The sequence below is a fragment of the Engraulis encrasicolus genome, chromosome 17 (genome assembly GCF_034702125.1).
Source record: "Engraulis encrasicolus isolate BLACKSEA-1 chromosome 17, IST_EnEncr_1.0, whole genome shotgun sequence".
Taxonomy (NCBI): domain Eukaryota; kingdom Metazoa; phylum Chordata; class Actinopteri; order Clupeiformes; family Engraulidae; genus Engraulis; species Engraulis encrasicolus.
In genome coordinates this window covers 13,845,447-13,867,553 of record NC_085873.1, presented here as the reverse complement: position 1 = coordinate 13,867,553, position 22,107 = coordinate 13,845,447, and the positions used below count along the sequence as shown (strand labels likewise).

Here is a 22,107-nt window from a genome sequence, read left to right as displayed (position 1 = left end):
CTTTTTCATGTTCTCATAGCGGGAAAATTGCCTGTCAACGGTGTTATCAACATACTCATAAGAATCTGAATTAGAAATCACATGTAGAAAAACACAGATAAAGCATACAGATACATGAATTGATTAAGGTGTTGTGGTGGAACTTCTGAGGTCCTCAGTTAGCACAACACCATAAAAATGGCTGAAATGTCAACGGTGTTACCGTCAATGGTGTTACAATTAAGTATGACAGTCAGGGTTGCCAGATGAGGCTGATGATTTCCAGCCCAAAAATCAAAATCCACCCTGAAAACCCGCCCAATTCTATTGATTTATATGGCAGTGGGAAGGTTTTTCTGATAGATGCCATTTTTACCCGCACCCGGCCATCCTAAGCAGCCCAATTGGGCGGGAACCAGCCCAATCTGGCAACACTGATGACAGTTGAGGAGGAGTATGTTTTTGCCAATTTATATCCATATTGACAGACAAACAAACTAAATAATTTGTGTTCTAGGGAGATGGGTTTGTCTGCTGTTTTTTCTCCTAAAAAAGTGCCGACTTGTTCCCCTGCACTGTTGACCGTAACACAGTTGAGTTACACCGTTGACTGTTTTGAAAGTGTTTTTGCGCTTTTGATCCCTTATGTGTTGGAAAAATCATATAAACATACACTAGGGATTATCTCTGGAGAAGGAAGTCTTGTGTAAGGAGGGTGACTATATTCAAATCAGACGTTACAGGGATTTATGATGAAAAATGTGTCAGTCTGTATCACAGTGGCTCATAAAATCCTACTTATGAAGCTCAACAATCACATTTTCTATATCAGTTGCACAGATTAAAGACAACATTACTGCTAAGGGACATAAGCACTTTCAAACATATATTGTTTCAACTCTGTAGTATTTTTATATATGTTTGAAATGACATAGTATTTGTCCATAACACTGTTGACAAAATAATTAAGCAAATGTTCGCTTTCATTAGAGTATTTATCAAATGATTTAAGATTAAGCTTGGCAATTTGTTTGTTTGGAAACTTAAATATATACACTATGTAAACATCTAGGTCATTTAGTTGAAAAAAAATACTGATAATTGACATTTTGCTTTTGCCAAAAGCGTAGGGGAATCGTAGAATCACTCTCTAATGAAATGCCGTCTGACCCGCCTTTGGCGGATCAATGCACGACAGCCATCCGGTCTGTTCGGATGAGGTCTTGACCCGGCTCTCCAACCGGATCCTCCGGGTTTTTTATCATCTCTACTTTAATCACAGTTCCTTGCGCATTGTAATGCCAGAGGAAAAGAACGAAAGACAGCAGGGTTAACTAAGTTTACCGTCATAAAGATATTGTGTTGCTTCTCTGAAGGAAAAAAACAAGCCATAATCCATAATCCAAGAAGTGAAGATGCAGTTTTGTCCCATCTGCGATTAAAGCACTGAACAGCACATAAGATAATATTTTTTAGGAGTATCCCTCTTTTTTATTTCTTGATTGATTGATTTGTTTATTTGTTTGTTTATCCTGCCTGGAGAATATGTCTGCTTGTGAGTATTCTTTTGTTGTCCTTGTTTTTTTTAACTGTCTTAAGTCATTGTCATTAATATTGTGTTGTTTTTGTAAGCTTTGCTGTCGTCAGTATTGTGTTGTTTGTGAAAGCTTTCACCACCTTTGTCAGCAACCAAATCTGCCTTGGGGTATAAATTACGTGACATCACCTTACCTTTTATGATATTAATGAAATCAGAAGTCGTTTGGCAGAGAGCACAGAGGGATGTGGCGAGGATGATGATGATGATGAGAGGTGGGATGGGGACATTTGCGCTCCAAAGCTTAGAAGACTTAAAGACATTTTCTTGCTTGAAATGTTTAGAAGTTGTGCAAGACTAGGCAGGAGAAGCAGGGGGAGCGCAACTGATTATGTCTTTATGAACAGAATCCCTGTCTCTCATAGTGATCTCTGGTACATCTTCACCCAAAAACAGACAAACTTAAAGACACACATGCTAACACACAATACAATAGTAATAATAATAATAATAATAATAATAATAATAATAATAATAATAATAATAATAATAATACATAATCATTTTATATAGCGCTTTTCATGGCACTCAAAGACGCTTTACATATATAACATAAAACAAAACACAACACTACAAAGACATACAGAGACTCAACAGAACAAAGCAAACGTAGACGGCACGGTAGTGGAAGATTATGTCCATAGAAGTGGTAGCTCTATGGAGCTGTACAGTGTGGTGGCGAAGAGTTTGGCAAATCCACAATGGGGGCGGCGGTGAAATGGCCTGGGGATTCTGAAAATCCAGAGCCTCCCATTGTGGCTGCAAGTTCGGTTGAGGGAGACAGCCAAAACAAGCAGGTGAAGTTTCATGGAAGGGCGGTGAAACGCCACGGATGGAGCCGCGGAGACGTGCTGAGGGAGATTTGCGAGCACGCTGGCAGCATTGCAAGACGCCATGGCCGGGTCCGCGGAGACGCAGAGGCTGAAAGGAGGTGTGGTGGCCGGTGACTTCAGCAGCCAAGCTGGCTCAACAATCTCTTTCTCTCACTTTCTCTCTGATACTATACTGGAGGTATCATCTAGAAAAGAGATAGCCAACGGGTTGTCATTAATGTTTCCCACTATTGTTGGACTCTACCGCAAATTCAACATGGAAGTTCAGAAGATTGCACCTTGTGGTTTTGTAAATATTGCACTGTACACATGCGTCTGTGTACATTGTGGCCTAACTTGTACACACACACGCACACACGCACACGCACACGCACACACACACACACACACACACACACACACACACACACACGCACGCACGCACACACACACACACAGGGCCGCTGACAGGTTTGGCTGGGCCCGGGACAAAATTTTCTCAATGGGCCCCCCCTCCCAACACCAAAAAAGCCCCCCACCCCCTCATCCCTGACGGTCCCTACACAAAATAGTCAAACGCCCAACCACAACCACGTAATTCCCTTGTGCAGCTCCAAAACACACCACGTCGGGATGACAAGCCCATTTATAACGGATAAACAAAAACTTATTTACAACCTTACGGATATGGACTGAGTGAAGTTATGGTTTTCAAAATCCTATCACAATAAAATCCACGCTATTGTAGCCTATTAGGCCTACTTTAGCTCATGAATAGCACATTTTTCATCACATCGACCATTTTCACTTGACCAAGGGGAATCATGTCAAGGACGCGTGTATGTCCGCTGAACTTCCAGAGAGGGGAAGGCGGAGCACATTCATCTTGCGAGTGTCAAGTTCACCGCAATCAGAAACGAAAGTTAGGCTACAGGTTACCCCAAAACGCTACCGTTATAACCCATTCATTACATTCAATTCTAGGCTATCTAAATGTCAATTTCACACGTTGACATGCCACTGGCTTATTTTAAACCAAATAAGTTTAAACCAGAGTCGAGTTACACTGGCTGTAATTCAGCTGACCGGGGATGATTCTCAAATCAATTCAGCCTTTACTGTATCATTGATTCAGCCTGATTGGCGTGCGCGTGCCTGCCTGAAACTTTTGATTTAGACACATAATTGCAGAGTAATCATTAATGCGCATATTCATAGATTCAATTACATAGGCGCATGAAACACATTGTAATTAAGCCGTTGTGGTAATCAAATTATTCGATACCCCCTGTCTCTCTGATACTGAATCCCGTGTGACTTGCTCACGGCCTCCTGTGCCACTAAGCGCATACGACTTTGCTGCGAGCGTCGACGTTGCGCAACGGACGTCAGCGAGAACTTGTTGTCACGATGTGGGTGTTATTAAATACAGCGCATTTAAAGTCGGCCACAAATATGAACGAGACGATGAGCTCGCACCGGTTTGCTCTACTAACACACCACGTGTGAGGAGTGGGGGGGGGCAGGCAGTGAGGAGGAGCTGAAGTGGGGACCTGCGCAAACTTGTGTAGAGGTGTGAGACAAGACCCATATACACACGTGAGTGAGTTGTTGACCAACCAGTTCATGGGCGCGTGACCTCGGAGGCAGTCCGTCGACGAGCGTCGACGAGCGTTGAAGGGGATAAGCAACTGCAGAGGTTGCAAGATCTGACTGCAGCCGCATTCATCCCGCGATAGTTTTACACCATGTGACATGTCACCTCGTCAACGCAACGTCGACGAAATTTCGAAGTTTGACAGGAAATCTAACCGTCATGCAGCATTTTCATCCAGGGTGCATTGCTGTCTAAATGCGCATTCATGCGTTGATGACAACTCGATCGCACCTAATGTTAGGCTACTTGACGACGGGGCTGGAAAAAGTTTGCCGTGTCTTACCTGGATCTGCTGCACAGCTGCTTTTACTGGTGCCCGCTACATCATTCCAGTCTTTCCTGAAATATTTAGCCAGAGAACCCCTCAGCCTTTTGGCTTCTTCCTCTCTTTTTCGATTTTCCTTCTTTTTCTGCGCTGCTGACTTGTGCATGTTTACTAACTGGCTCGCGCACACTGACCACTTATCGAATGCTGTCGTCTTTTTTTCTAGAAAGACCAAACCATTTTGGAATAGGGGTGATAGGGGGTTATTGGCCGTTTTTTCAAGGGCAATGAAGACAAACATCTATAAGTAATTGTTTGAATGCAAATAAAGCACTTTTCTACCCTAAAAAACAACACATTTTGAAGTGAACGTATCATAATTGAGCCCAACGTCATGGGGGCCCAGTTATGGGCCCCCCTCTATTCCAGAATTCCCAGGGCCCGGGACAAAAAGCCCTTTAGTCCCCCCCTGTCGGCGGGGCTGCACACACACACACACACGCACACACACACACACACACACACACACACACACACACACACACACACACACACACACACACACACACACACACAGGCCTAATCTGTGGCTTGCTTCGCCTCCAGGTTCAGGAGTAGGCAGGTGGCCGTCCAAGCAAAACATCAGACTGCAAACCGAAAGGCAGGGAGAACACATCCATTTAAATCTGCACCCTACCGTAGTTAGCATAAATCCATTTCCAAGTCAAGTTTGTGTGTGTGTGTGTGTGTGTGTGTGTGTGTGTGTGTGTGTGTGTGTGTGTGTGTGTGTGTGTGTGTGTGTGTGTGTGTGTGTGTGTGTGTGACTGAGTGTGCGAGTAAGGAGCTTGGACACCAATACTACTGAGAGAGAGAGAGAAGAAAGAAAAAGTGAACGACAGAATGATTTGAATCTGTGGTTAGCATAAATCCATTTCCATAGCTAGCTTGCTGCTGCTTTGTAAAAGTGAGCTTTCCCTAAACGCCATCCGTCGGCGAGTGAAAGTGTCTCCTAAAAGCTTATACCTTAAGGCTACGTCTATTGAAAACGAAAAAGAATAAAGGGAATACAAAAGCAAAGCCAAGCCTTTCATTCAAATAGCAAAAAGATTAGACAGGGAAAAAAACAACAATAAAAAAACGAATACATCTTTCAGCGGGGCACAGGGGCGTAGACGTTGGGTTGGTGCATACGGCGTATCAAACGAGGACTGTTTGACAGCGGCAACATGGCAGCAGCTCGGCGGCCTATTCACGATCACTCAGCCGCAACCTGTTACCGGACGCATAAAGAGGCAGATTTAGACGCGGCTCTGGAGCGGAGAACAAAAAAAGAAGAAAAGAATAAAAGAAAAAAGGGAAAAAAAGAAAAAAAAGAGAATAAAAACAAAGCTGTCTCGCCCCATTGCCGGCGCTACTGGTTCTCTGATCCCTCTGCTCTCTCTCTCTCTCTGTCCCTCTCTCCCTCTCTCTCTCTCTGTCCCTCGCTCTCTCTCTCTCTCTCTCTCTCTCTCTCTCTCTCTCACTAGTTTACCCAGGCGGTCTCTGCTTGCCACTGGTCCATGGTGGGCGGTTTTAAACCGTTGCAGAAGACTGCGGGGTGACAGCATGATCACATATGGGTATGGATATTGAGACTTAGCGGGGACCAGTCTGGATTTTGGGGGGTGTCAGATGTGTGTGGGTCGGGGGGTCTGGTAGCGACAGAAGTCCAGGCTTGTTGTGTCAAGTGGGGTTAAAATCGAGGGCAAGTTCTTGGCTTGTAGGTTTCAAACTGTGTGAAGCTTATTGCACTATCCCAAGCGGTGACTGCCTGGTGGGACACGGTATGGCATCAAGGACAAGAAATCCTGTTTGGGTTGTAGCATGTACTACACTGTGGATTAGCACAAGCAAAAAGTGTTAAAACATAACTTCAGCCAATTTCAACATGCAGTTGTAATGCTCACACCCTGGACTTGACAGTACCTGAGATTATTTCTTTTTAGCCTTTTCTGAGATCCTGGTCATTGTAATGGGGGCAGGTGTTTGTTCACATTCAAAAAACATCTTTATTTATTCCCAAAAACATCCGAAAGGTTATGCAACATCAGCAGACAACTAGCAAACAGCGATACCTTTTGGGAAAAATTTTAAAGTAGGCCTATGTTACGAAAGTTTTTAATGTAAACAAAATCTGCCCCCATTAGAATAGCTCAGATCTGAAGCTGAAAAATGCAGTGTCACCGGGTACTGACAAGTCAAGGGTAGCGTGAGCAATAAAACAGCATATTGAAATTGGCAGAACTGCACCTTTAGCATACTGTACTTTATGAATAACAAAACCATATCAGTGGCTGAATAGAATTGCAGTGGTCACTCACCGTCACCAATGTTACTTGCTGATACTATCCAAGCAATAAAGTTGTGTTGCAGTGTGCAAGGACAGCATGATCACATATGGGTATGGATATTGAGATTCAGACGGGACCAGTCTGGGTTTTTGGGGCTGTCAGATGTTTGGAAGTCGGGGGGTCTGGTCGTGACAGAAGTCCAGGCTTGTTTTGTCAAGTGGGGTTAAAATCGAGGGCAAGTTCTTGGCTTGTAGGTTTCAAACTGTGTGACGCTTATTGCACTGTCTGGTGTGCTGCTGTATCACAGAAAAGACCAGGACAAAGGATGCTGATATCCTGTTTGGACTGGACTGTGGATTGGCGCATGCAAAAAAGTGTTAACATGCTGTACTTTGTAAATAACAAATCCATAACAGTGGCTGAATAGAATTGCAGTGGTCCCTCACGGTCACCAATGTCCACCAATGGGAGTTGGGGGGTCTGGTGACAGAAGTCCAGGCTTGTTGTGTCAAGTGGGGTTAAAAGCGAGGGCAAGTTTATGTTGATGAAAGCATGGTGGATATACTATATTGGGGACCAGACTGGGTTTGGGGGTGCAGGTGTGTGGGCTTTGGGGGGGTCTGACAGTTGTCCAGGCTGGTTGTGTCCTGTGGGGTTACAGTCGAGGGCACGTTTTTGGCTTGCAAGCTGCAAATCCTTGATGAACTCCCTGTTGCGCCACTAATTAACAGACACGGGTGAAAGGATGCTGAGATCCTGTTGGAGTTGTGGGATGTGGAATGCATGCAAACAATGTCAATACACTTCATAATAAACAAACAAAGCAGGGTCTTCTATACATGTCTGATTAGATTTGCTTGAAAGTTGGTGGCCCAGTCTGCTCATTGTATAGTTTGTCCAATTTTAGAATGTCTTTCTTTATTTGTTTGTAGGGTTATTTGGCAGGGACAAATCAGGGCACAATATTACAATCATGAAGGCGATGGCAAAACTTTTGATGCGATTACAAAAAGAAAAGACATTAATGAAGTTTACGATTTTTCATTAAATAATGAGTAATTATATTTAATTGTGGAGTTCAGCTATTCAGCTGTGGAGCAGCTTCATGGCACACCACTGTTTCTGGGTATTACATGAAAGCTGTAGTAATGCTTTGCTGTACTACAAAAAAAACTCTTTCTACCATTTTGTTTACACATCTCTTTCTGTTTCTTTGTGGGTTTTTTTCTCCTGTCTCAGTAGCTTTACCCCTCCCTCCCTATCAGAGTTACAGGCACCCACCTGCCTGCCTGCCTGCCTGCCTGCCTGCCTGCCTGCCTGCCGTAGTGACTGTCGGAGTGCCTGCCTGCTTGCCTGTCTGCCCTACTGCTTGCTAGTCTGTCTACCTGTCTGAGTGCCTGCCTGCTTGCCTGTCTGCCCTACTGCTTGCTAGTCTGTCTACCTGTCTGAGTGCCTGCCTGCCTGCCTGTCTGCCCTCCTCCTTGCTAGTCTGTCTACCTGTCTGAGTGCCTGCCTGCTTGCCTGTCTGCCCTACTGCTTGCTAGTCTGTCTACCTGTCTGAGTGCCTGCCTGCTTGCCTGTCTGCCCGCCTGCTTGATTTTCTGTCTGCCTGTCTGTCTGTACTTGCTTGTCTGCCTGTCTGCCAGCTTGCCTGTCTGCCAGCTTGCCTGTCTGTCTGCCTGTCTGTCTGTCTGCCTGCCTGCCTGCCCGCCAGCCTGTCTGCCTTCTTGCCTACCTGCCTGCCTGCCTGCTTGCCTGCCTGCCTGCTTGCATGTCTGCTATATCTCCCTGCCTGCCTGCCTGTCGGCCTGCTTGGCTTGCTCACGCTCCTGCTCTGTGTATTGCTGACATCGAGGAATAAGTGAAACAGATTAGGGCATAAACTCTGTTTATCAGTCAGGGTGGAGGGAATAAAACACACACCACAGTGGGAGGATCACATAACCACACCTTAGGGGTAGAAGAGGGGGGTGCTTTATCCTCATCAATACTGGAGGTGGCGGAGGGGGCTTGGGTAATGGGCAGCCAGCCCGTGTGTGTGTGTGTGTGTGTGTGTGTGTGTGTGTGTGTGTGTGTGTGTGTGTGTGTGTGTGTGTGTGTGTGTGTGTGTGTGTGTGTGTGTGTGTGTGCAGGGCCGCTGACAGCTTTGGTCGGGCCTAGGACAAAGTCATCTGAAAGGGCCCCTCCAGCCCAATGCGTACAATGTTATGAGGATCCAATCCTGGGCCCCCTCTCTCCCTGGTCCCGGGACAACTGTCCCCTTTGTCCCCCCCTGTTGGCACCCCTGTGTGTGTGTGTGTGTGTGTGTGTGTGTGTGTGTGTGTGTGTGTGTGTGTGTGTGGGTGTGTGTGTGGGTGTGTGCCTTTGTCTTTGGGCCATTAAGGAGTTGGGCAGCATATGCCGCAGCTCAGTCAGATGGGCCGATGGTCTCCGAGGAGATACAGGAGCTGGAGGTGTGTGTGTGTGTGTGTGTGTGTGTGTGTGTGTGTGTGTGTGTGTGTGTGTGTGTGTGTGTGCGTGTGTGTGTGTGTGTGTGTGTGTATGTGTGTGTGTGTGTGTGTGTGTGTGTGTGCGTCTCCAAGGGGGATACAGGATCTGCATCTGAGGCTCATGTGGGGAGATGCAAGGACTGTCTCAGAGGAGAGAGAGAGAGAGAGAGAGAGAGAGAGAGAGAGAGAGAGAGAGAGAGAGAGAGAGAGAGAGAGAGAGAGAGAGAGAGAGAGAGAGAGAGAGGTGTGGAGAGGGGTACACACACACACACACACACACACACACACACACACACACACACACACACACACACACACACACACACACACACACACACACACACACACACACACACACACACTTTAGTAGAACTGCTTTGTAGTAGACTTTTTGTTTTATCATCTGAGCATATGGACATCAAATGCACAACTTAAAAAGTAGCTTAGTGAAATCGTTACACACATAGTAAATAGTGTTAATTAGTTTTAAATGGTCCTAATTTAATTTAAAATTGTTGAATTTATTTTGTGGGTAACAGCCTACATTTTGTTTTAAGTTGTATAATCCGGTATAATAGCAACTTCTGCATGTTGTAATGATGGTACATGTCAAAGTCGGGAGTTTGGGAATTTTACCGATGTTCTAATCTATGCCAAACTCTGTTTGCTGGCATCTGTTATGGTATACCCAATGTATGTCAGCATTTGATGATGTTGAGCATTTGTGTCAGCATTTGTGTCAGTATTTGATGATGAGGAGTATGTTAAGATGACTTTTGAAAAAAAAAAGCCTGTACACAGTACCCCCATTAAAATTGCTAGGATCTCGGCCAGGGCTGAGCAATCTCATCCAAACATGAATAGCCAAAGACTACAGCCGGGCTTATATTGTGCAATTTTTTGCACGATTTTGCCACGATTTGGCACTCGCACGACTTTTTGGGGAGTCGGGTCGATTTCTTGCTCAATCACAGGTCAATCGTGAGTCTCGAGTCGTGTGGTGTACATGGGGTAACAAACAAGCGATATCCCTGCCTTAAAGGGGTATGCCACTATTTTGGGGCTTAATACAGTTAAAATAGTTAGCCAGGGTTTATAAAGGTGATAAAGTAAGCCGTTGTCTTGCTTTAAGACAAGTTAAAAGAGGAAGCATGTCGCTAAGCTAGTGAAAGTCAATGGATCCGTGTAGCATTGTAGCATGCTACACAGATCCATTGACTTTCACTAGCTTAGCGACATATTCCCTCTTTTAACTTGTCTTAAAGCAAGACAACGCTTAACATGAAAAGTAAGACACTTTACCACCTTTATAAACCCCAGCCAACGATTTTAACTGTATTAAGCCCCAAAATAGTGGCATACCCCTTTAAGCCATTTATTTATCCACCAAATAGGCAGCCATGGTGTAATGGGAATTGGCTTGTCAGAGGGTTGCAGGTTCAATCCCCACCCTTACCAATCCTCTCCTCCTTCCATGGTTGAAGTTTTCTTGAGCAAGGCACCTCTCCCCACATTGCCCCAGGGACTGTAATCCATACAATGTAATATCTGTAAGTCGTTTTGATTAAAAGTGTCAGCCAAGTTGTAATGTAATGTATTACAGTATAAAAACAATACTGCCCCACAGAGGTAACAGACAGTGACTTGACAAAATGTGTCGTCTAGAGGTAGATGCTTTTGTTTCTGGACATCATCATATGGTGTGAGTGTGTGTGTGTGTGTGTGTGTGTGTGTGTGTGTGTGTGTGTGTGTGTGTGTGTGTGTGTGTGTGTGTGTGTGTGTGTGTGTGCCTGTATGCCTGTGTGTGTGTGTGTGTGTGTGTGTGTGTGTGTGTGTGTGTGTGTGTGTGTGTGTGTGTGTGTGTGTGGACGGCCCCAGGGAACGCAACCAAATGAACAGGGTCATCAGTCTTCAGCTAGTTACTATTGTCACTGGCACACCGTGTGTGTGTGTGTGTGTGTGTGTGTGTGTGTGTGTGTGTGTGTGTGTGTGTGTGTGTGTGTGTGTGTGTGTGTGTGGGTGTGTGTGTGTGTGTATGTGTGTGTGTCTGTGTGTGTGTGTGTGTGTGTGTGTGTGTGTGTGACAGAGAGAGAGAGACAGTGTATGCATCCATTTGTGTGTCTTCAGGCTAATGTCCTACACTGTGTGTGTGTGTGTGTGTGTGTGTGTGTGTGTGTGTGTGTGTGTGTGTGTGTGTGTGTGTGTGTGTGTGTGTGTGTGTGTGTGTGTGTGTGTGTGTGTGTTTGTGCACGTGTGCGTACAAGCGTGCGTGCGTGTGTCTTCACATGGGTATGTGGTCTGAGTATTTGATCTCTGTGTGCATGCATTTGTGCGTTTGTGGAGTACACACATAGACACAATTAAAACTTTGCCATGATTATGGATGACCTACTTCTGCATCAGCCCAGGACTCGGGGTTCAGTAAAACCTGAAACTTAATTCTAGGATTTGTGTGTGTGTGTGTGTGTTCGTCCTGTTCAGTACCAAAATAGACCAATGAGCTGTCATGCTGTACAATGCCAGGAGTCAGGGAATGGCTAGCCGCTGACTGGGCCCGGGACAATGCTATCCGGAAGGGCCCCCCACCCAATACATACAATATAATGACAACCCGATTCTAGCCCCCCCTCTCTCCCTGGGCCCAGGACAATTGACCCCTTTGTGTCCAGGTGACCAAGCGGTCAACAACATGAGATATAATATTTTATATTCATTCATACTTTCGTTCATTCACTCATTTCACTCTCTCGTATAAAGGAACTTAAACGATTTATTAGTGATTAATGATAGTGAGGGTTTGAGTTGAGGTGAACATAAAGTTTGAATTGTTTTCTTTCTTTTTTTCTTTCGTTTGTTGTTTCTTTTTTTCTTTCTTTAGTTCTTTCTTTCTGTTCTTTTTTAAAGCGTGTTAATGAAAAGGCCTAAATATCCATCATGGATTGGTTTCTGTGTAGTCATTAATCACCTTCTTGGGGTGCTATGCAGTGCAAGACACCCCAATTAGGCACGGATTATGCTTCCATGGGCCCCTGGGCTAGACAACAAGAAAGCCGAGATGTGAGAGTCAATGTTGTTGCCGTTTGGGGCTGTCCCCTGACAAAATGTGAAAATTCAGTAATTTTAATGAACTTTGAGAATGGAAATAGATAGGTGTGGCCTTCAGTGCCCCCCTGACTCCTGGGGCCCTTGGCCTGGGCCCAGTAGGCCGGTGCAGTAATCTGTCCCTACACCCAATCTGTTTTTAGAGTAGAAATGAACCGAATCCTGATTTTTAGGATCCTGCCAGATACCGGATCCACTGCTTAAAGCGATGGTTCGGAGTAGAATCACCCTAATGCCATTTGAACCGTGACACCCATCCACCTTTACACCCGAAGTGTTTTCTGCCGCAGGCTTACATCAACAGAGTTGCCGTGTTATTCGATGTTTATTCCGGATAGCTTGACTCAAGCGCATATGGATACTGGGCACCGTCTCCAAACTTTCCCCACAAAAATAACATGTCATGACACCAAACTTCTACAGTATAACAAATGTGGTTTGTACTCACAAAAAGATGAATTTGAAACTTTGTACATAGTCCAGGAGTTTATTAGTAACAACACACGAGACGATTAGCTTTTCTGCTGCTAAACATCCGTCGACGTCACTTCCTCCAGCTGGGACTGTCCACTTATTGTAAGGTTTGTGTTTAAGTCACAGCTAGGATATATGCACGAGTGTGGCATCGTCTTCTATTTATTAAACGTGGTAAAATTTAAATCTGAAGTGGTTAATTTCTAGTTGTAGCGCAAGCTTTCTTTTTGAGTTTTCCGCCTTCCGGACTCACGTGTATTTGTTTCCATCAACAAAGTCCCAGCTGGAGGAAGTGACGTCGACGGATGTTTAGCAGCAGAAAAGCTAATCGTCTCGTGTGTTGTTACTAATAAACTCCTGGACTATGTACAAAGTTTCAAATTCATCTTTTTGTGAGTACAAACCACATTTGTTATACTGTAGAAGTTTGGTGTCATGACATGTTATTTTTGTGGGGAAAGTTTGGAGACGGTGCCCAGTATCCATATGCGCTTGAGTCAAGCTATCCGGAATAAACATCGAATAACACGGCAACTCTGTTGATGTAAGCCTGCGGCAGAAAACACTTCGGGTGTAAAGGTGGATGGGTGTCACGGTTCAAATGGCATTAGGGTGATTCTACTCCGAACCATCGCTTTAAGATCCTGCCGGATCCGGATATCGGATCCTACGAAAGGGTTGAAACACATAGCCTACTCGCACACGTGGGCCCTTTTTATTACGTTGGCGCAAACTATTTTTAAGACTCATTGGCTTACTGCCACACTGCCTTCAACGGCCGCTTCCAAAGGGCTTTCACTCCATGCAGCGATTGGAGTTGTGAAAGACTGACTGAAAAGCCTAGGCTACGTAAAAAGTAGAGATGCCCCAGATCCGGATTGTTAGGTAACTGCCGAATACCGGATCCACTGCTTAAGATCCTGCCGGATCCGAATAGTCTGAAAAACCCTATTATCCTGCCGGGTCCGGAACAGGATCTTAGATCCTGTACATCTCTATTTTAGAGTGCATTATTAAAATCACGAAATATTAGGTACTACCAGTACTGTAAATGCACGTTTTAACGCTGCTAATAGCCGTATGCCGTTAGCTTTCCACATCCTTATACTGCCACAATTTTATTTCCCCTTCCTTACATTGTCAGAGTGTGTTCTTTGTGAACTAGAAACCAGCGATGTTGGGGCCTTCTGGTGTGCGTATGTGTGTGTGTGCATGCATGCAAGCATGCATGTGTGTGTGTGTGTGTGTGTGTGTGCGCGCGCGTGCGTGCAAGCATGCATGTGTGTGTGTGTGCATGCATGTGTGTGTGTGTGTGTGTGTGTGTGTGTGTGTGTGTGTGTGTGTGTGTGTGTGTGTGTGTGTGTGTGTGTGTGTGTGTGTGTGTGTGTGTGTGTGTGTGTGTGCGTGTGTGTGCGCGCGCGTGCGTGCAAGCATGCATGTGTGTGTGTGTGTATTGGGGCTGTCTGCTTGCCCCCCTTACCGACTGAGGGGAGTTTTTGAAGAGTGCTGCAAAGTGAGCTTCTACTTCGGCTGCATGTCTTACTCTGGCCTTTTGTTCCAAATTTATAAAAGCAGCTTCACTGACACCAAAGTGTCCCGGTAAGAAATGTTAATATGACAAAACAGAATCAAAGCAACGCTTATAGCATCTACACTACTAATGCCTTTTAAAGTAAGACTATAAAACTTCAAGCTTACTAAAATAGTGCTCCCAATATTAATTAAAAGGGAAGAAAATCTGATGTGTGGAATGTTTATGAAGTCCAGTTGTTTTTCTACAATCCTCTTTTCACTGTCTTTGGGGTAAGTGTGGAACAGGTCCTAATTATTGTACACTAACTAACCCCTCCATTGACAGTCCTCAAGTCCTACTGCTGATATCTGTGAAGGTGGCAAATATCAAGGCCCGGCTTCTGGAGATTCTGTTGCAAATGTATAGAGCTGTGAGTCAGTAGAGTAGAGTAGAGCAACTTTATTGATCTTCAAAGAAAGTAAGGTGTCCAGCAGCATACACAAAATATCTCATAAAGCAACTGTAGCAGTACGTACCTGGCACGATGACTCTCCTGGTGATTGGCCGCGGTCAATATACCTGGCCAGGTCAGGTGTTCCTGTGCTGACGCATGTGGGCACAGGCCGCGTGTGTTTGTTGGGGGATCGACGAGTAATGGTAATAAGCGTAAACCCAGTGGTCATGAACACACCTGTGAGCTCTGGTCACTCACCTCAGATGACAATGACAGGTGGCAGACCCCTGAGAGTGACCGGAGGTTCATGAGTCATGTTCCGTGCTGATTTGATATTCCTTTACTGTGCATTTTGCATGCTTGTTTTATTCCTTTTATGTTTTATTCATTATCATCATTTTGCACGGTGTGACTCTTTTGATTTGCGATGTTGTCCTAATATAATGTGTGATACTTGTCTGGACTGTGAGGCTACTGATTCCTGCTATTCTCTTTCCTACGGCCCAGAGGGCCCCATGTCTGTGTGTACTGATTTGAAACCCTGTTTAGTCCAATTGATAGCATGCACATTTTTATATATCTATATATGAAATCAATAAACAAAAGAAACTGTATGTTGGGATCATTGACTCTATTTTCTGTACGGTGAACCTGTGTTGCCTAACGTGTATTACTTCAAAGGGTTAATTTCCTACGGTCTACCCTCCGTAGGTGGTGTAGTCGAGCTTGTCCAGCTAATAACCATTTTATAATAATTTCTTTATGTTCACCCTGCTACACCACATTGCTTGACAGACTAAACATATACATGTAACACACACTTGCATACATTCGGACATAACAAAAAAACTGTCCGAAAAAACACCAGTCACTCATTTGCGTACAAGCAACAACATTATAATGTCCCTAATAACCTGGAGGGAGGGAGAGAGAAACGGAAGAGAGAAAGACAGAGTATCCCTCTTTCTTTTGTTCCCTTGTTTCCTGCATTTCCAGTGTTGGCGTAAAAATGGCCTAAGAGTGACAGATAGCAACAGATGACGCATTACAGCGGAATATTAATGAGAATTAGTTTGCACCCTTTTAAGGTCATGGAAGAGGTCAAAGGTTACTCTAATCCAGAGGTATGCAGAGGCAGTAATCTTAATCCCCGTTATTCTCTATTACAATGCAGGCACAGATTAATGACACACCCACCCACACACTGACATGACAGACAGACAGACAGACAGACAGACAGACAGACAGACAGACAGACACACACACACACACACACACACACACACACACACACACACACACACACACACGTACACTCACTCACCATGCACACAGATGTACACACACAAACACACCTGCAAACACACCCACACACCCACACCCACACCCACACACACACACACACACACACACACACACACACACACACACACACACACACACACACACACACACACACACACACGTGATTATGATTCAGCATCACCACCGCTGCATACCGGCAGGCTTAGAAATCAGATGGTGTAATGCAGTTTGTCATTCGCTGATGATTTATGTAGAGTTTTCTGGCTGAAGCTGGAAAGGGCTAAATTATTTACCAGTCTGGTTTAATTTTGGATCTGCTAAATTAACAAAAAAACAGAATCAAAATGCATTACATCCAAGCAACATAAGTAAACCATATATATCTTTAGAGAGTTAAAGGTGCTCTTTATAATATTTCTAGCAGTTTCCTTCCAGAATTCATGCTGCTAATTCACAAATGTTACTTTTTTCAAGAATGCTTACCACCACCATCAAATTCTAAGTATTCATTATGACTGGAAAAATAGCGTTTTTCACACATGGAGGTAGATCTTCTCCATGTCCGCCATTTTGAATTTCCAAAAATAGACATTTTAGCTGAAAAACTGTACTTTGGTCATACTAGTAAGTATTAGTTTGTTATTTAGTAAATATTAATGAAAAGATCAAATTTGACCATAGGCAGCTCAGTTTCAATGAGCAGCATAGTTACAATAATCTGGCCACCATCCAGTACACCTTTAAGCCTTTTGCTCATCTTTTCTGGTCAAGAGATTTCATTACATTCTTACATTATGATTGATTAAACTGAAGTCTAATTTGTGGTAGAAATACTTATCCGATCCAATTTACCAGATCTGTATGGAAATGACAGATGTTGACTTAACTGGTATCATTTTGCTGCGTTAGACACACAGTTGCAGACTATGCACCAATGCAGCCATACAGGACAATCACCTTTTTATGCTCACACACACACACACACACACACACACACACACACACACACACACACACACACACACACACACACACACACACACACACACACACACACACACACACACACAGAGTCCCAAATACCATAAACTTACAATAGACTGGCATTTTTTTCTTGTTTTTCTCCTCTCGTTTTAACTGACTGTTTTGGAGCATTTCACACAGATGTAGGTTTCAAGAGAGCTGCCCTTTTTTCCTCTGCTTCAATTCAATTCATACAATTATCTCTCTCTCTCTCTCTCTCTCTCTCTCTCTCTCTCTCTCTCTCTCTCTCTCTCTCTCTCTCTCTCTCTCTCTCTCTCCACTTCTTTGCTCCACCTTCTCAACCTCATCATTCTTTAGGAGAGAATACATTCTCTAAAAATGTGAAATATCCCCTGAGCCAAATGACATAGCTCATGCAAAGCTATCTAAAGACTTACTAGAGAGAGAGAGAGAGAGAGAGAGAGAGAGAGAGAGAGAGAGAGAGAGAGAGAGAGAGACAGAGGAGAGAGAGAGAGAGAGAGAGAGAGAGAGAGAGAGAGAGAGAGAGAGAGAGAAATACACAGTAATGGTTTTGGAGTTGTGGATGAATAAGTAAAGTGTCATACATGTTGCAGATGCGGCCTAACACGGCTGCACTTCACTCACTGCTATAAGTGCAAAACCATGGAGGGCTCGCTTTAGGTGGGGTGTGGGGTGTGTGACTGTGTGCCTACGTCTGTCTGGGTTGAGGCAAGCATGTGTTCTGTGTGTACATGCACATGTACTGTGTGTGTGTGAATCTGATGTGCAGATTTGTGCTGAGCACATGCTGTGCAGAACAATCTCAATCATTGATCCTAATGTAGACAGTTCATCCTTTGTTTTCTTCGTTGTTTTTCTTTGTTTCTCATAGTAATCTCATTTTGCATACATAGCAATCAGTGTATAGTCACAACCCTAGTGATGGCCGCGCCATTACCCAATACTCTTCTCTGGTTCATCCTACCACATTCCAATCCACCCCTCTCCAGGCCAATCAAACCATATCTCACTCATTTGGTCCTCAGCCCTACAGTAGCCATCCTCGCCATCTTTCTCACAATTGGGTGGAGGTACAAGGAGAGGCTTGGGTGGGATTCGAGCCTACAATCCTCTGATCTTAAAGGGCGGGTTATGCTTCCTGCCAGTGCCACAGAGTGAGCTTGTCGCAGCCATGATGCAGTTAATTTTGATTTATGCCCTGTTTTGAAGCACGGTCTGCGCGATGTCATTCCACGCTCAAACTGCTTTCAATACAAAGAGTAACCTAGACGTGTCGGTTGTTTTTTAGCTTCACAGACTCGACAATGAAAATGAAACATTAAATCTTTATATCACGTGCATGTTTGATCGCACTGGCAGCCACCGTGGTAGTTTAGAACAAAGAAGTGGCTCATTTGTCGAGGACGAAGCGGAATGTTTCCTCGACCTCGGAAACACTGTTCAACTGTCCAAATAACTTCAGCGTCGTAACTTGCAAGTGCACGTGTTGTCTTTGGTTCGTGTAAATAAATGAAACGACAAAGCACGGGAAACTTATTTAATGAAGAGCTCACAGTCCGTATACCGACGAAGTTAGAACAAGGAAGTAGCTTCTTCTCGACTCGAGGACAGAGCAGGCTGGTCGAGAGGACCAATCAGAGACCTATTTTCGCCTTTCACGCCGTCGCTGTCTGCATCACTCCCTGCGTCGAGACACAATTTTGGGGAGGTGCCCCAGAGTACCTGCGTGATGGGGGGGCTTCACTCCGTTAACTGCGCGGCTCACTGCATCACGACGCAGGGACGCTGATCTCGAGGCATAAACCACCCTCTTAAGTCCACCTCCCTAACCATTAGGCCACGGCTGCCCTCTGCCTACAGTATCATGTTCCACCATCCCCCCCTGTATAAAACCACCTCTGTCTCCATCTTAAACTCAATACCGTACTTCACAATCCCCACCTTGCTCAACCCTTCTCAACGCTGCTCCATCCCACGCCCAATTTCACGTTGTCCCTGGCCCTATAGAGCCATAGAACTATTTGACTCCATGATATTACAGGCGACATTTGCATACTCCGGCCCTATGTAAGTAATTCCATATCTCTCTCCATCCCAAACTCATCCCTATCATACTCCACCAGCCCTGATCAACCCTTCTCAACCCTGGTCCAACCTATCCAGCTTTGCTCTGTCACCGGCCCCATAATACTATATCTCTCTCCATACTGGGACTATCATCCTGCCCCCTCTGCCCCTATAACACCATATCTCGCTCCATCCTAAGCCCAATCATACTGCCCCCTCTATCTCTCCCTTAAGTGATGTTGTGTAATCCCCTGCTATTTTACAACAGTCTTATTAAACCTATCATTTTGTCTCTCCTAGTCTTCTCCTCTCCTCTCCTCTCTTCTCCTCTCTCGTATCCTCTCCTCTCCTCTCCTCTCCCACCAGATGTGTGTTGTTGTGGCTCTGAGGGGAAAATCAGGTCATTCATCCCGCAGGTGGTAATCTCTCCCTCTACTCCCCCCTGCCCTCCTCCCTCCATCCCTATCGCTCTACATGCATCCACCCCTCTATCTATACTTCTATCCTCCATCTCTCCCTCCCCTCTCTCTATCCCCTTTCCCTCTCTCTATCGTTATCTCTTGTTCCCTGTCAGTTTCTCTGCCTGAAACATGTGATTGCAGTATATGCAATTGTATGCATTTTGAACACAAACATGAATATAGACCAGCAATTCTCAACCTTTTTTAATAAGCATCACCTGAACCTCATCAAGAGCTAACACCCCATTTCGTATTAAAAATTAAAACTAAGCTCTGTATCCTTCTCAATGGCCCCTAGCCTCGGGGGCTGTAGAGCCCCCTTTGAGAAACACTAATATAGCCCAACAATGAAGTGCTTTTTGTAGCACGGAAGGTTGGGCTTGAGGGCCCACTTGTCTCTTGATGCCCTGGGCCTGGGCCCAGTAGGCCCATGCAGTAGTGGTGGAGAGAAGGAAGATGGCTCCATGCAGTCGGCGGAAATGAACTTACTGTATGTGAAATGACAAAATTGACATTGAAATTGAAATGTCATTTTTGGATTAGCCTACATCTGTGTGTCATGCTGACTCTAAAACTTTTAAGAAAACACTACAATTTACTCTATACTTATGAGGCATTTGAAAACTAACCTATTTGGAAATATTGCCTAGATCAAGTCAAGTCAAGTTTTATTGTCAATTTCTTTACATGCACTGGTCATACAAAGAATTTGAAATTGCGTTTCTTGCTCTCCCATGCAGACATAGACTAATCTAGGTAAGGACATAGACAGTATAGACATAGACAGTACTCATACATAAGACAGTATGGACATAGACATTGCTCATACAGACATTTAAAGTGCAAGACTGGACAACAGAAGACTTGTAGAGAACATACATTAAGAGGAGGTATTTTGTTGTGCTTTTTCTAAAAGTCCTTTATAGCGTTCTGACATAGTAATAGTAGCATTTGAAGAAAATAAATAATTAAAATAGGTTTCTTAAATACACCAGCAGCAGTATGTGTGTGTGTGTGTGTTTGTATGTGTTTTGTGTGCGTGTGCGTGTGTGTGTGTGTGTGTGTGTGTGTGTGTGTGTGTGTGTGTGTGTGTGTGTGTGTGTTGTGTGTGTGTGTGTGTGTGTGTGTGTGTGTGTGTTTAGGGCAGGTAGAAAGTGTGGTGTGCGTCTGTGTGTGTGTCTTTGTACCTGTGTGTGTGTATGTGTGTGTGTGTGTGTGTGTGAGTATGAGTTGTGTGTCAGTGTGTGTATGTTTGGGTTTAGTGCAGAAAGTGCGGTGTGCTTGTGTGCTTGTGTGTGTGTGTGTGTGTGTGTGTGTGTGTGTGTGTGTGTGTGTGTGTGTGTGTGTGTGTGTGTGTGTGTGTGTATGTGTGTGTGTGTGTGTGTGTGTGTGTGTGCATGTGTATGTTTTGAGTTAGTGCAGGTTGAAAGTTCAGTCACAGATGTAGTAGTGCAGGTGGAATGTTCAGTCGCAGATATGGTGGTGGGGATGAGGGGGGGAGGGTTGTCAGTGATAACCCCTGAAGAGAAATATTATCATGTAAAACAAAATTAGTGACAAAATTAGTGACAAAATACGGACAACGGCGTCCATGAAGGTTGTGTTCACAACCAAGACGTCTAAACTTAGTGAACGTGAGGAATAATTGACAAGTACGACAGCCCACGCTGTCCTTTAAAGATTTAGAAACAGTTATCCATGCTTTTATTACATCTCGGCTGGATTACTGCAACGCACTTTATTTTGGCCTCCCCCAAAACCAGCTTGCTCGCCTGCAACTGGTGCAAAACGCTGCTGCCCGGCTTTTAAAAGGCACCAGGAGACGGGAACACATCTCCCCTGTCCTCTCCTCTCTGCACTGGCTCCCTGTTAGTTTTAGAATCGATTTTAAAATGCTCCTTCTTGTTTTTAAGTCACTCCATGGCCAGGCCCCTGTTTACATCTCGGACATGCTACGGCATTGCTCTGCATCCAGGCCCCTCAGATCTAAGGACAAAGGTCTCCTCCAGGTTGGCCGGTCCCGCCTGAAGCAAAAAGGGGATCGTGCATTTGAAATCGCAGCTCCACGCCTCCGGAACAGTTTACCTCCCGATATTAGATCTGCTCCCACGACGTCTGCTTTAAATCTAGACTTAAAACCTATTTATATACATTGGCTTTTCATTCTTAAATTTTAGTTTCCTTAATTTTTGTTGTTTTTATTGCACCAAATGTATACTTTTAGCCCTGAACCCTATAGTTTTAACTTCCCCTTCCCCTTCATTTTTATCACTTTATGTACTCAAAGTTTTCTAAGCTCCTTTTATGTGTCTTATATAGTCAATGCTGCCAGTGCTGCAACTGTACACTGTATGCAGATGTTTTATTTCCTCTATATTGAAATGCTATGTGCTACTATGTTTTACTTTTCTTTATTTATCTTGCCATTTTTATTCTAACCAGCCTCTGTGCAGCACTTTGGTCAGTTTGTACTGTTATAAATGTGCTTTAGAAATAAAACTTACTTAACTTACTTATGACCCGACCACGTGTCTCCGTCCCGCTGGGACTTTCAGCTCATTAGTCAGTCCTGTGAGTGTAAAACTTGTATGAGTTTC

The 22,107-nt window shown here is 44.5% G+C and overlaps 1 protein-coding gene across 1 annotated transcript in view; it reads right to left on the bottom strand.

Moving 5' to 3' along the window:
- Positions 1-5,565: 5,565 nt before the first annotated feature.
- gsg1l2b (gsg1-like 2b) overlaps positions 5,566-22,107 on the bottom strand; it is a 71,152-nt gene continuing 54,610 nt past the window's right edge. Inside the window, exons 4-5 of the mRNA XM_063221418.1 lie at positions 5,842-5,900; positions 5,566-5,580 (exon numbers count right to left, since the gene is read on the bottom strand). Of these exons, the coding sequence (XP_063077488.1) occupies positions 5,566-5,580; positions 5,842-5,900 (74 nt within the window). The remainder of the gene's footprint in view (positions 5,581-5,841; positions 5,901-22,107) is intronic.